The sequence below is a fragment of the Gopherus evgoodei genome, chromosome 7, assembly GCF_007399415.2.
Source record: "Gopherus evgoodei ecotype Sinaloan lineage chromosome 7, rGopEvg1_v1.p, whole genome shotgun sequence".
NCBI lineage: Eukaryota > Metazoa > Chordata > Testudines > Testudinidae > Gopherus > Gopherus evgoodei.
In genome coordinates, this window is record NC_044328.1 from 90342691 (window position 1) to 90358038 (window position 15348).

The following is a 15348-nucleotide window of genomic DNA, read 5'->3' on the forward strand; positions in this document are numbered from 1 at the left end:
TGCAATCTTAGGTAAGCATTTAAAGCTTTGAAAGGTCAAAACTAGCAACTTGATTTCACCCAGAAGCTCAGAGTAACCCATGAAGATTCCAGAGCAAACTTGTATGTGCTCTCAATAAATAGGCAGCCACATTCTACACCAGCTTCAATTTCTGAGTGCTCTCAAGACATACAGTGGATTAGTTGCCTAATCTTGAAATAACAGGGGCATGGAGAAGTGCAGTAAGATCTGTGTCCAAAAGGAATAGTTGCCTCACAACACACAGTTAAAAAGGGGTGTTGCTGGCTGAGACTGCTACCCTTCCATGCAGTAGCTGATTTCGGGGTAAACTACCTCCTGCATTTCAAATTTGTGTCACAAATGGCAGCACCCTTACTTGGGTGCAGATGTAGTTTTGTCAATTTCTGCAGTTGCTTCTCCCAGCCCAGTGTCTCATCTTCATTGAGCTTTAGTCCGCTAGCTCTATTCAAAATAATGCTCATCTGTTCCACTGCATCAGCAGTAGAAATGGAGACATAGAGCTGAATATTGCCAACACACTGAAGGTGCCTCATCCAGGGTTTAGTTACTAACCTCCCTAACCAATGCGTATCTGTGTTGAACAGGATGGGGAACAGAATACAAGAACTGTCTCATCTGATGAACAATTTCCCGGGATATCCCTCTAGGTCCTTTCAGGCAAATAGAAGAAGAGCCACAAAAAAGCCATCTTGCTGTAGGTCACAAATGTTTCAACAGTACCTTATAATCAGTGGTCTCAAACAATTGATCCAATAAAATCAGCATTGGCAATTTGTCCTCATCCCTCCTCTTGGCAATCTCAGCAGAGAGACTAAAGGTTGGATGGCAGGGAGTCTAAATTCTCATACACCCCCTTTGCACCTACAGATGGTTCTCATCATGACATGCTTGAGGCACCTGGCCAGGGCAGCATGGAGAAGCTTAGATTGTCATTGACTGAATTGTACCTGTTCTGTGGATAAATAGAGTATGTTGGACTCTAGGGCCATGAAGCTAGCTTTGTATTCATTTGAAAAAATAAAACAGAGTGGCTCATGTTTCAAGATAACTGTGGATGTGCACCTGCATGTCAGAGAGCAACTAGAGTGTGGTCTTTAGATACTAGTTTGTGTAGACTGGTAAGGCTTTATTTCTGAATTAGGGTATCTGTTTACATTAGTTTTTTAAAATAATATTTTAGTCATAGTAGATGGTGCTGCTTGCGAAGCACTCTGGTTAGGTATTGGTTATGAAAAGCCTTATATGTGTAGGATTGTTAGCTAGTTTCAGCAACTGAATAAAACTGTTTTTGCTTCATTAAACCAGATCACTTTTTGATGCAAATTTGCAGTTGTGATGCTCCTGTCCTCCCTTGCAGAAGCCCTCTCCAATTCAGGCTTAATGAAATCAAATAAAAAAAAGGCATAACAAATCAAAGAGAATAAAACCAATGTTCAGCAGGAAGGTATATTTCCCACAGCACATATCCTACGTTTTGCTTGCTTTTCCTTATAAGCCCCCAATGTCTTGGTTCTTAGTGTGATTTCCAGAATTGTCCTCCATCACACTGAGTACCTAGGGTAAATTAAAAGATAAATAATTTCTTCCTTTGATTGGATGAATGGTGCCTCAGTCTCTGAGAAGTAACGTATTTTAACCATCCAAGACACTGGAATGTTTAAGGGTGTTCTGTAGAGATAGCTTTATAAAAGGTATAACTGAGTCTGAGAGAGGCTTTAATACCCAGTTCTTACTTTTGTATTGGGGGTATCTTGTTTATTTTTAGATGAACTTCCAGTTTTTTTAATTTCTGGGAATCTCTTTGAGAATGTTTTCTGTGACATTCAGTAAGGATTACACATTAAGTTCCCTAGGAGTATAAAAAACACCTGTTTAACATAAATGTATTGAAGTTGTAGCAGTGGGCTGACCATTCATCCATTAATGCAGCTCAATTTATCATGGCTTTTAGGTCTATATTGTAAAACGTCACTGGTGATTTTGGGTGGCCAACATGAGATGCCTTAAAGCACTCGCTGGAAATCAGATCCTTTATAGATGTCATTTTGGGGTTTCCAAAATTTAGAAATCTAAAAACTTTGAAAATTTAAGCATGATGATATAGGTTTTATCAGGGACCATATGGCATAGCTAATACTAAGCACTTATACAGTGCTTTACTCATTAAAGCTCTGAACAACCACACAACTGTAGGATTAGTAGCATCCCTAGTTTCCAAATAGTGGCCAGCCAATATATTAGACTACATAGACGGGAGGGGAAATTATTTATCCAATTTTATATATGCGTGGCTTGAAGTCTGTAATGTAAGAGCCATTCAGAATTGACTGTGCATATTAAAAATGCCCAAATGGTGATGGAAATGATTCCACATACAGTGCATGCTATTAGTGATGCTCTAATACATAGAGAGATTTTTCTCTGTTAGCACTTAGCTATGTATTATTTCACTGATGACATATAATTACTTATATTATATTACTCAGATCAAACAGATATTGCCACACCCAGAATACTTTGTGAGATGCATTTCCAAGTGAAAGCCTGTGGGTTTTCAACCTCTCATAGATGTGGGAACATAAGAATATTTCAGTTGTTATAAAGTACTTTCATTAAAAGTAATCTTATAGGAAAAATACTTTATTTTGGTTCTCAAGATGTCAAATTATACTGATACTCTTTTGTTATCACAATGTTTTAGTATTAATTGAGAGAAGGCCCGTAGTACCAGTGTCTTACCTCTCTTGATCTTAGCTTGAGACAATAATATAGCTTGGGTACATACGCCAACCAACCTGAATCTAAAGCGGAGATAAAGCCTTTTCTTTTATATAACAGTGCAAACACCCCCCCACACACAAAAAAACCCATAAACAGCTATTTAAATGCATCACAATGTTTACATATTTGAAATTGCAAATAGGAAAGAAATGTACAAGCCAAGGTTCTATATGCAGCATTAACTTGGCCATGTTCCAAGCTTTATATGCATTTTTATAGTTTAGATTATATACTATGAATAGTAATATATGACATGCTATCAATTGGAAATCTAGTCAATTTTAAGAAGTTACATTAAGTTTAGGTACCAGCCTTTCCTTGCCAATTTGGGTGGTTTTACAGTAACACTTTTTTCAATTTTCTTACTCCCTGTTACTTTGGGAAAACAGAAGAGTGAACTGAATAAAGCCCTGAGGCAGCAAAGCACTTTAAATACATGCAATTGACTGAAGACAGTGACCGCACATGAAGTAGTGGAGGCTGTTGTCTGGCTGGTTGGAAAAGTTGTGTCCCTTTAAAGGCAAGAGGGTGACTTTCTCCTGCAGCTGCAGACCACATCAGTGTGGGGACGCTGGCCCATTCCTCCCCACTCCCATCCCTGGTGACCAGAAGAGAGAAGGGGCCATATAGATCCAAGTCAGTGCTGGAAAAAAACCCTTTTACCTGGACCAGGCGGAGCAGGGAATAATTGAAGAGGGAAAGAGTGTATCCAACTGTACACAAATTAATCAAGCTTTTTTTTCTCATCTCTTTCAATTATAGTACTTGTATATTACTCATATCATTAGCAGATAAATCTTCTGACACAAGTGTGATTTCTAAGCTGACAGTTTCCCTTTAAGACATAATTTACACACACCCAACCCAGCCCAACCTAAAAAAACCCCTAGAAAATAAAAACGTGTATATAAGGCAGGTGATACATAAAGTTGCTGTCTGAGTGAAGACTCGTTTTCTGTTCATGATGACTGTAGGTAACAAAATTTTCTTTGATGAAAGTTTAGAACTTCCAAAATACTTTAAAAGGCAGCAAAATTGCTGAAAAACCCTATGCTCAAGCAATCTGCAGAAGGTTCTGTGCTTGCAGGAGGTTGTGGTTTGTTTGTTTTTTTTCTCCCAGTGGTGGTTACGTAAGGGCTATTATCTTTGTTTGGAAGTTTTGGATAATTTTCTGTGTAGATTTCACTGAAATATTTTCACTATTTCTAATGTAAATTATGCTAGCAGCAGCCTCATCTGAAGCCAGGTATACTGTAGGAGCACTTTGCCGGTGGAGCTATACCTGTATACTCTATCGGCTTAGTGTTCCCATTGTGGACACAGCTTAGACTGGCCAAACTGTGCTTTGATGGCATCACTTATTTCAGACCCAGCCAAGCAAAATAAGCTATTCTAGCAAAAGTACAGTTTTGCCAATATAAATGCATCTATCTTAAGGGTTTGCCAGCATAGCTATGCTGGTCAGAGATTATACCTCTTCACGCTCTAGACTGACATAGCTGTGATGGCAAAACTTTGGAGTGTACAACTGGCCTTTATCAACTATAAAGGTCAGTCAGGGAAAATCCACAATGAGATCACGAACCAGAACCATTTAGCTTCTAATTACAATCTTAAAAGGTGGCCATTGAGTGTGCTTATAAGTGATTGAATATACACTTCTATCTTTGGAGTTTTTTACATTTTCAAAAAGAAAATTAATGGCCAATAGCCTTCAATTTAAGACCAAGTACATGCCAAGTTTCAACCTTCAGCTGTTCTTTGTGGCAGTCCTATTCAAAAGTGGGGCTAAATTTCTTTATTCTGATTGGGGAGAGGGAAATTGTCATTTTCCCATAATTCCAAGATGGCTGAGATTGTGATCAGATTTGTCAGAAAAAATTATCTACAGGCATATATACCATGCATGCATCATTTTTGATCCAAAAGGTGAATGTTCTAGAGAGTTATGATCAGTGATGAGCTGCCAAAATATTAACAACAGGTTCCCTCCTCCTCACCTCAGGAGGGGGTCGTGCCACATCCACCCCTCCACGTTCATTGACACACACACCCCGGAGACCCCTGACCCATACCCCCCTCCCTGTCTCCTGACTGCCCCCTGCCATCCCATCCAACCCCTCCTCTCATTCTTGATGGCCCCCCAGGACACCTGCCCCATCCAGCCACCCCTTCTTTCTGTCCCTGACTGCCCCCCACACCTCATCCAACCCCTGCTCCTTCCTGACTGCCCCCGGGACCCTTGACCCCATTCAATCCCCCTGTTCCCTACCCTCTGACTGCCCCAACCCCAATCCCCCCCCCCACAACCCACCAAACACCCCCTCCCTGCCCCCTTACCACACTGCCTGGGGCCAGGACCGGATCCACTCTGCCAGGACCGCGACTGGTGCCACGGGGCCCGACTCCCTGGGCTGGGCCGGAGCCACTCGGCCTGCACCGGGACCGGCGCCGCAGGACCCAACTCCCCGGGCCAGAGCCGATCGGCCGGCACCGGGACCGGTGCCACGGGGCCCGAGCTGGGCCGGGTCGGAGCCTCTCGGCTGGGACCAGCCTGAGCCGGGGCTGCTTGGCTGGGACCGGGCTGCGGCGCTCGGCCGGGGCCAGAGGGAGCCACTCAGGTGGAGCCGGACTGGGCCTCATGCGCCGTCCCCCTCCCCCCGGACCGGCTTACCTGTCTGCTGCTTGTTTCAGGCTTCCCGCAAACATTTGATTCGTGGGAAGCAGGGGAGGGGGAAGAGAAGGAGGGCGGAGCGTTCAGGGGAGCGGGGGAGGTGAGCTGGGGCCGGGGGCTGGATGGACAGCTGCCCGAGCCTTTGTTAAATTTAAAAGCTTTTTTATAACCGGTTGTCCTGGAACAACCAGTTCTAAAAAGGCTTCTAAATTTAACAACCGGTTCCTGCAAACCGGTGAGAACCGGCTGGAGCTCACCACTGGTTATGAGTGTATGCAAACTATATTAGGGGTTATAATGGAAACTTATCGATAGTGAACTCTAAAATAAATTTTAATTCATTTTTTAAAATTTTCATCCAGCATTTGGTGCTAAAAATAGTCTTCTTTCTCTGACACAGAATTAATTTTAGTTTACGGTAGCCATTTTTCATCTGTAGTATAAAGAATGGCTCCTGTACCAATTGTGTAATCTGGCCTTCTGTTTTGTTTAGAGTGATTATTTAACATTTTCCAGCTTTGATCTTACCTGTTCCATGCACGTAGAGCTTTCTGTAATTACACACACTGTGCAGACAGAGAAGTGTGCACATGTGGGCGCATTTTATATCTAATATAAAATATTCTAAAAATAGATAGAACTACAGTATGTTTCCATAGGGAGATGTTCCCCATCAAGACCTTCTAATTTTAAATTAAATGTCAAAGCAGAGATTAGCCATCAGTATCAAATCATATTCAGATAATGGACCAAGTCCTGCTCGTTTAACTCACAAGTTCAATGAGATTGCCAGCCTTAGACAAATAGTCCCTTTGATTTGTACAAGGCTAATTATATAAAGGCTATTTAGATGAGTAAAGCAAACATGATTTATAGAATAAGCAGAATTAGATTTTAAAATGAATTAAAATCTCAAAGCTTGTGTGTAAATGTTGCAGAATTCTAGAATCCACCCTGTGTAAGGTATTTCTCGTGACTTTACTGACTTTACATGCATTCTTCTTACCTTTGAAAAACTAGTTATTGGAAAAGATGATACCAGGTTTGATCTCAGTTGCACTGCTGTAAGATGAGGGAGTAGTCTACTGACTCCAACAAAGTTACTGCAGATTTACATGTGTTTACCTGAGATCAAAAGCTGGCCCTCTGTGGTTCCCCTATGGTGAAACTATTTAGGTTGAAAAACTAAATATACAGCCAAATCCTGCTCAATTTATCTAGATACAGTAATTCCACTGAAGTCAACATCAGTAGGTTTGGGCCCATAATGTAGAAAGTTTCTTAAAATGGTAAATTACTAATATATAAACTAGGGCTGTCAATTAAATCACAGTTAATGCATGCAATTAATGCAAAACAAATTAACTAGATAAAAGCAGCAAAGAATCCTGTCGCACCTTATAGACTAACAGACGTATTGTAACATGAGCTTTCGTGTGTGAATACCCAGTTCGTTGGATGCATGTCTAGATAACTAGATTAAAATAGTCATGATTAATTGAGTTTAAACAGTAATAGAATATCAATTTAAATGTATAATGATACACATATATTCATACAAGTCCTCTTGGTCCTACTACTTGTTCAGCCAATTACTAAGGCAAACAAGTTTGTTTATATTTACAGAAGATAATGCTGCCTGCTTCTTATTTACAATATCACCTGAAAACAGGTGTTGCAAGATATTTATGTGCCAGATGTGCTAAACATTCGTATGCCCCTTCATGCTTTGACTTGTGGGTCCTAAAGTTTTACATTGTTTTGGTTTTCAGTGCAGTTATTAAAAAAAATCTATATTTTTAGGTTGCACTTTCTTGATAGAGATTTCACTACTTGTATGAGGTGAATTGAAAAATACTATTTATTTTCTTTTTTACAGTGCTAATATTTGTAATAAAAATATGAAGTGAGCCCTGTGCACTTTGTATTCTATACTGTAATTGAAATCAATATATTTGAAAATCTAGAAAAACATCCACAAATATTTATAATAAATTTCAATTGGTATTTTATTATTGTTTAACAATGTGATTAAAACTGCGATTAATTGCAACTATTTTTAATCTCACGATTAATTGTGATTTTTTTTTGGTCATTTGACAGCTATAATATAAACCGTGTTTATATATTCTACTAAAGTTTCAAAATGTTAGGGTTGTGTTGACAAGTGTGTGATATGCTGTAGAAAGTAGATACTCTGGGCATGGTTCAGGTCTCACACCATAAACGTCAGTAGAGTAACATCAATGTGATCAGAATCAGGCCCTCTCTGTGTTTATATAATAGTACACCCGTTGTTCTGATCTCATCTTTCTGCTACACGTGTGACTTCTAAGAGCTCTAACTGACGTTACTGTATGTGCATGCAGAAAGAAGGTGATGGACCCCATAGTCTTTGTATTAATTTGATTCTTTAAAAAGTAAAAAATAATACATAAAAATTGCCACCTAAAAGTTACTGCATTTTCATGTAGCTTCTAATTTTCACAATCTCAGCAGCTTGCAATACAGAATATCTTATTCAGAGCATTTACAAGGTGACTTCAGCACATACATCATCCCCGTTTATGGACTTTTTGATTTTGCTCACCTAAAAATGCAAGAAACCACAAGAGAACACATACAAAAGGTCCCATACACAATTCGTGTTCAGTTTCAAAGCTTCACACCAGCTACAGTACTTCACCAAACACCATCACTGTAACTTTTGCACAACCAGATTCTTGACATTGCCAGGTACACCTAAGAGTTGGCATCTCTTTGCAAAATTGACCTCTTGTTTACATTTTTATACTAATCACCTTACTGACCTTTTAGTAGAATTGAATTTATTTGCTTTCGCAGTATCCTACTCTCTACTGTCTGAATATTAAATGTGTTTGTTTTCCCAGAGGGCTAGAGATCACTGGACAAAAGGGTTCAGCAGGAGAGAGTGAAATAAAAAGAGGTTGTGAGTCTTTAACCTTGAGCCTGAAATGAATGTGAACCAAACTCAAGATACTTGGCTTATCTGAAGCTGGGTAAACATTCGAGTATAAGCCCATGCGCTACCAACCGTACTGTACCTGTTGATCTTAAAACAGGTCCTATGTATTTCACCTTTATACTGTTGTACGCAGGGGTGATATTTCCACTATTTAATCTTCTTCTTCTTCTGAGGAAAAACTCTGAAGTATTTAAAAATTGTATTCCTTTTATTTTTCTTGCCTGATGCAGTATTTTAAGTCTAACTTTCAGGGTGGGACGAAACTGAAGAGCTTTTTTTTTATTACAGCTACAGAGAAGAAAGAAGTGGAAACTTATAGCTATGTCAAAATGTCAAGAAGTGTTGTTCCCACAGTCTTCTGTTAAAAGCAGTTCATTTTTTCTGTTGTCTCCATTAATGTGAGAGACGAGGGCTGTATCTCATTGTTTGTCTTCCCTTGGCATTGTCTGCATCATAAAAAAAAAATCATGACATGAATTCTACGTACCAATTCATAACATACCAAGATATCCACAGCAGATGTCACCAGCTTTCACACATTGCACAATGAAAGCAAGCTTGTATAGATCTCTGTAGTGTAATGCTAAACTTCAAAGAATAAAATGTTATAGAATTATAGATGATGATATTTACACGTGGGCTCTGATTCAGCAAAGCACTTAAACTTAAGCATTACTCTGGACTACTCAAATTTTTAAAGTTAAGCACATGCTTAAGAGCTTTGTTGAATTGGGACTATATTATTTTGAACAAAACATTTTTAATTAGTAGCTTAGTGATAGTTTAAACGGAAGTGCAATTAAAATGGCACCTATGAACTCAGCAGACCCACCCCTTGTGTGTATTCAGATTTGTTTTCAATGACTTCGATATTAAAAATATTTTTTCTCTTGCTAGCACCGGAGTCAGTATAGCTCTGGGATAATTAGCTGAGTTCTGTTGTGCCTCACATAAACTAACAGGATTTTGAATTATATTTCTACTGGAGAATATTTTACTGGTTATGAGGCACATACCAGACAGAACAAATATTGCTTTTCAGATCCCAGGCTGAATCTGCAGGGCTGCAGTCAGGAAAAAAAATTCTATTTCTAAACTGAGTAAAAGTAATCCTGTACATGAGAAGTCATTGGGAGATACATACAGAACCACAAGATGCCAAGTCACTTTCAGAAGAGAACAGTATTTTTAAAATGTGTATATTATGGGTACATGTGGAATGTTTATCAGAAAATTCTTTTGTATTTGAGCTTCAACACCTCTTTGATGGGTTTCATTCAAATATCTAAGTTACAGAAATATGCCAAGACCCAAGTTCAGTGTTTTGTGTTTCTTCTGCTGCCGTTGACCATGTTACTATCTGCAGTTGAGCAGGGAACTGCATTCCAGAAATATTGTGGGTGTTAGATCAATCATAGCTGGGTTAGCACTGCACTTTGAACTTGGATCTTGACAGGCAGTTAAACAGATGGTGATTTTCAAATACTAAATTTAATCCTACAGTTCTCACACTCAGGTAAAACACCCATTGAAATCGAAGTCTTGGTATGGAATGCAGATTGGACACATTCTGTTTCATAGATTCCAAGGCCAGAAGGGACCATTATGAACATCCAGTCTGACCTCATGTATAACAAGCCATAGATCTTCCTCAAATAGTTCCTAGAGCATATCCAATCCTGATTTTTAAAACTGCCAGTGATGAAGAATTCATCATGACGCTTGGACAATTGTTCCAATGGTTAATTACTCTGACTGTTATTTCCAGTCTGAATGTGTCTAGCTTCAGCTTCCAGCCATTGGATCATGCTATACCAGGGGTAGGCAACGTATGGCATGTGTACCAAAGGCGGCATGTGAGCTGATTTTCAGTGGCACTCACACTGCCTGGGTCCTGGCCACCAGTCCAGGGGGCTCTGCATTTTAATTTAATTTTAAATGAAGCTTCTTAAACATTTTAAAAACCTTATTTACTTTACATACAACAATAGTTTAGTTATATATTATAGACTTATAGAAAGAGACCTAAAAACGTTTAAATGTATTACTGGCATGCAAAACCTTAAATCAGAGTGAATAAATGAAAACTCAGCACACCACTTCTGAAAGGTTGCTGACCCCCGTGCTATACCTTTCTCTGCTGGACTGAAGAGCCTGTTATTACATATTTTTTCTCCTATACCTACGTACAGACTGTAATCAAGTCACCCCTTAACCTTCTCTTTGTTAAACTAAATAAATTGAACTTGGTGAGTCTATCACTATAAACCATGTTTTCTAATCCTTTAATCATTCTTGTGGCTCTTCTCTGAACCCTCTTCAATTTAAAACTGCTCAGTAATTTTGTCTACACACACAGTATTCTGTTTGGGCCAATCCTGCAGTACTTACTTCGGCAGAACTCCCATTTTGTCTAGTGAAAGACTTTAATATGAGTTCGGTAGTTTGAAAATCTGTTCCTTCTTTGCTAACCTGTAAAGACTTGAGTACAGATTACCATGCAATAAAGCCTTTGCCTGAGTAAAGGTTGCTGGGTCAATTCAAGCATAATCTTGGATTACTTTTGTTTACATAAAAATTTAATTCACATTTTAAAAAAATCTACCTGACAGACTAGAAGTTCAATCTACTAGATCAGAATGAACTATGTTCAAGAAAACGAAAGTGAATTTTTCACACCAATAGATAAGGTGGGAAAGCTGTCATAATTAAGTGATAAAAAGATTATTTTGTATTCAGCTGGAGTATCTTATCAAGAAAATGTGAAAGAAATGATAAACAGCATTTTTGAAAATAAATACTACCTTTTGAACTCAATGTACAATAGGCATGCTTAAAAATTTCTCAATATAAGATTTTTACCAGACTCCCATTTTATAGTTCACCATAAGAAATATGTTGTTAATTATTGTTAGTCTGTGGTGGTTTTGCATTCAGCTTTGCACCTTAGAAAAGGACAGAAGGGCTGAGATAATTTAGGGAACTAGCATACCAGCTTTTCTGCTCTGGAAATGTAGTTCAAATCCTATCTTAAGTTATGAGTGCAAATGTGTTTCTTAGCCTAGTCTCCATTTGTGCACATTATAAATCCATCATGTACCATGGCACAATTCGTGTATTCTGCTCAAATAAAGCCAATGTCTTTAATATCAGGGACTATACAGGTCAAAATCTAGGTATTGTATGTTGGCAGATATAATGAGGTTGTAATATCCTACATAGAGACCAAGTTAGCCATGCTTCCTCCTGAAGATCTGCTTTTCTCCTGCACCCTGACAGCCTCTTGGAGGGCTGGCTCTTCCTGCACCCTAGAACTGCTTAGGCTCTTCTGTGCTACTCTGCCAGTCTATTTTCCTCCCTTCTAAAACACATAGCCATGGTGAGGAGATGATCACATTAACATTCTATTTTGTGCTTGTTTCCCTGCTGTTACCATGTGTATTTGGCTAAGCAGGGAGTGATGTGTGGACTGACTGAGGGCAATCTACTTGCAGGTGTCCATCACCCCGTGCTATTGATAAGAGTTTAGATATGTGATAAATGATCATTTTGGAGGGCATGAGCAAGGAAAAAAGATAGGAGAAAGCAAATCCAAATCAGCCTCTAAATCTGTCCAGTCTTTCTCCAGTACTGCCACACATTCATAAGCTACTGGTTGGAGCTTTGAACCTTAGACAGGCTCTCCGGTGGTTGATAGTATAAGAACCTAGATAGATACTGCCAGCTAAACCACACCAGCATGTTGATTGAACCATTCCACAGTTAGAAGAAAAACTTTTAAGTTTATCTATAACTACTTTGTAGGCCAGACACTAATTGGGTAATCAAACATGGGGCAGTAATATGCATGTGTATCACCCAGTACATTTCAAACTTGTGTGGAGAAGCTTTCACAATGCCTGCTCACACCTTTTCTGCCTGTGCCATTGGTGTCTCACTCTAATAAACACTAAAAATTCACTCATAAGTTAAGGGATGAGTGAAAAAATAGAACTCATACTTAGTCATAAAACATTGCCAACAGTTCATATTCTTGCCATTTTGTTTTTTCCTTTGACTTTTTACCTCAAAAAAGTTGTTTTCTCACTAATAGCACATAGTGCAATCCTTCACTTTTTTTCTAATCTGATGGATTGGGCAACAGGCTATAGCTAGCTTCCTCCTCTTCCCCACCCCAAACACAGACCACTGACTGCCCCACCTCAGCAATGCTCTCTCCTTTTGCTCCTATCAGTTCCTACTGACAGCACTGCTACTGTGAAAGCCTAGTTGCTGATGTCAGTAGCTTTCTTTCACCTGTCTTCTTACTGATAGGAGGCTAAAAATAATAGTAATCTTAGCATAATAAACTGACATAATTTAAGGACTGCAGACATGGCATAAAATGTACAGCTTTCAGAATTTAACCTTATGAAGGGTATTTGCAACTGAGACACAGAAAAAGAAAGAACTTGCTGTTCTATGCAACCCAACAATCAATACATTATTTTATAGAAGGTCTTTGTATATTAATAAAAAATTAAACGGCTTAAACAGTGGGTCTATACTCGAGTGTTTACTTCACATATGCATGAAGGAAAAATAAAAGTTGGATCAACAATTCTATGTTCACATTATCCAGGCTTCCAAGTGTAGTTGTTGTGTGCCAGTTATCTGTGTTCATGTGGTAACTGTGACTTCCCCTTCTGTGGTGGCATGGTTTTGCCTAGTATTTTGTCTGCTTGGCTTTTTGTGCTCCTGGCTGCCTTCATTTCGATTTTGCTTTGAAAACATTTTTTTTTTCTGTTTGTACATTTGGCTCCTCTTTGTGTGTGTGTGTGTGTCTCATACGTACCTATCCGACTGTGTCTGTGTTTTGTGCTTTCCCGTTTGTGAAGTGTGATATGTTACATGTTGGTTTTTTATTATACAAATGAGACTTTTTTTTAAAAAAAAAAAAAGCCTTTCTACTTACTCACTGCAAAACTATCAACATGCATGGTTCTACATTTGCATTAAAATTAACATGGCTTGTCTTTTACTAGGGATGTACCACATGAGTGGATGTTCGCTTTCTTTAACCAGTGCTTCCCATCAGTTCTTTGATGGCTTTAAACTCAATTTGTTTTAATATTGCAGTTCGTACAGACACTCTAAATGCACAAAACTGAGCCACTCGTTTATGCATATAACATCCAGGGACTATGGACTTCAGCTGCCTGCACTGCCCTAACCATATGCTACATTTTTCAAAAAGTATTCTCTAGCACTATTCTCTAAAGGTTGTTACCTCTGACATCTCCTTCCTCTTTTTCCCCTCAGATCCGCGTCGTGAAGGCATTCCGTAGCTCTCTCTATGAAGGGTTAGAAAAACCAGAATCTAGAACCTCCATTCACAACTTTATGACTCATCCTGAATTTAGGATAGAAGATTCCCAACCCCACATCCCACTCATTGATGACACAGACCTAGAGGAAGATCCTGCTCTCAAGCAAAACTCTAGCCCACCATCTTCGCTGAACAAGAACAACAGTGCTATCGACAGTGGAATAAATCTTACAACTGACACAAGTAAATCAGCTACCTCTTCTAGTCCAGGAAGCCCAATACATAGCCTGGAGACATCACTTTAGCTGAAAGTTCACTGCAAAAAATATATATAAATAAAAACAGCAACAGAAGTATATATATAGAGAGAGATATATAAAAAACTGTACTGGCTGAGAAGCTGTTTGAACTCTTATTCACTTTGTGACAAGTGAATGAATTGCTGACCACAGTGGTTTTGGGGAAAGAATGAATGGCTGATTTACATACCCCTTTTTGCTCCCTTGCAGAAAAACAAAAACAAAGAACCCTCCTGCATGAATGTGCTGTGCACTTCCAGCTCCCACCCCGCTCTCTCTCACGCGCGCTGTCTCTCTCTCTCTTTTTTTAAGCAGTAAATGCAGAGGACTTTTTTCTGAAGCTATTTATCCAATTCACTGGTCTGTGAGTTTTTTGAAATGCTTGTGTGGCATGAATTCAGTTGTATAGATTAATTTAAATAACGTTTTTGAAGTTGCAAAGCTTAACTTGCACAGTAGATTTGCACCAGTTGGACAGAGAAACTTAATAAACATTTATGAGATTATATATAGAGATACATACATATAAATATATACATAATTAATGATATACATATATATGTATATATCTATCTATATATTTAGTTATATATAAAGTTTCTTTGTTGGCATGTTGCCTTGTTTCTGCTCAAATTGCTCTGACTATTATAACTTATTTATGTCCTAAAAAAAAAAAGAATGTAATTTGTTTACAAACCTGTAGATAATATCCTTAACTATTTGTAGGGTTAAGAAAGCACTTCCTGCCGAAGTAGTATAAAAATTGCTCAGCTCTTTGAAAACTTCTGTAATATTGCACCTTGGATGTTTTATTACAACCGTGTTCTGATTTTGCCTGCCTTTTTTTTCTTGGGGGGAGGGGGTTAAATAATGTAGATACTGCTAGCAAATAACAAAAGAAGCCAAAATATAACACATTGGATGTAGCATTGTTATCCTATATACAGGGCAGTGAACAGGCTTCCTTTGTTTCAAATACAAAGTTGAAATGATTAGGTTTTCTTCCCTTTTTTTTTTCTTTCTTTTTTTAATAAATTGCTTGAACTTGTTTTGGTGCAACACTCAATGATGGAGGCCATTTCATTGTTTCAGTGTATTGCAATGGCTTCTTCAAAGTATTTTTTTTAAAGTTGTTATATGAAACTCAGTTTAGTTTATGAATAACAATTCAAAGATAAGTTATATTTGGCTTTGTGTATGGAGATCAAACTAATGTTGAAATATTGTGATATATTGTGTTGATTCTTTTCCATTAGTAATTTAGACATTCATTTCCTTA

The 15348-nt window shown here is 38.4% G+C and overlaps 1 protein-coding gene across 1 annotated transcript in view; it reads left to right on the plus strand.

The window, feature by feature from the left end:
- The window catches only part of ATP2B2 (ATPase plasma membrane Ca2+ transporting 2), a 438931-nt gene extending 424186 nt beyond the window's left edge, over nt 1-14745 (plus strand). The window contains 1 exon segment of the mRNA XM_030569615.1: nt 13764-14745. Coding sequence (XP_030425475.1) covers nt 13764-14075 — 312 coding nt within the window. The 3' untranslated portion in view covers nt 14076-14745.
- The last annotated feature ends 603 nt before the right edge of the window (nt 14746-15348 follow it).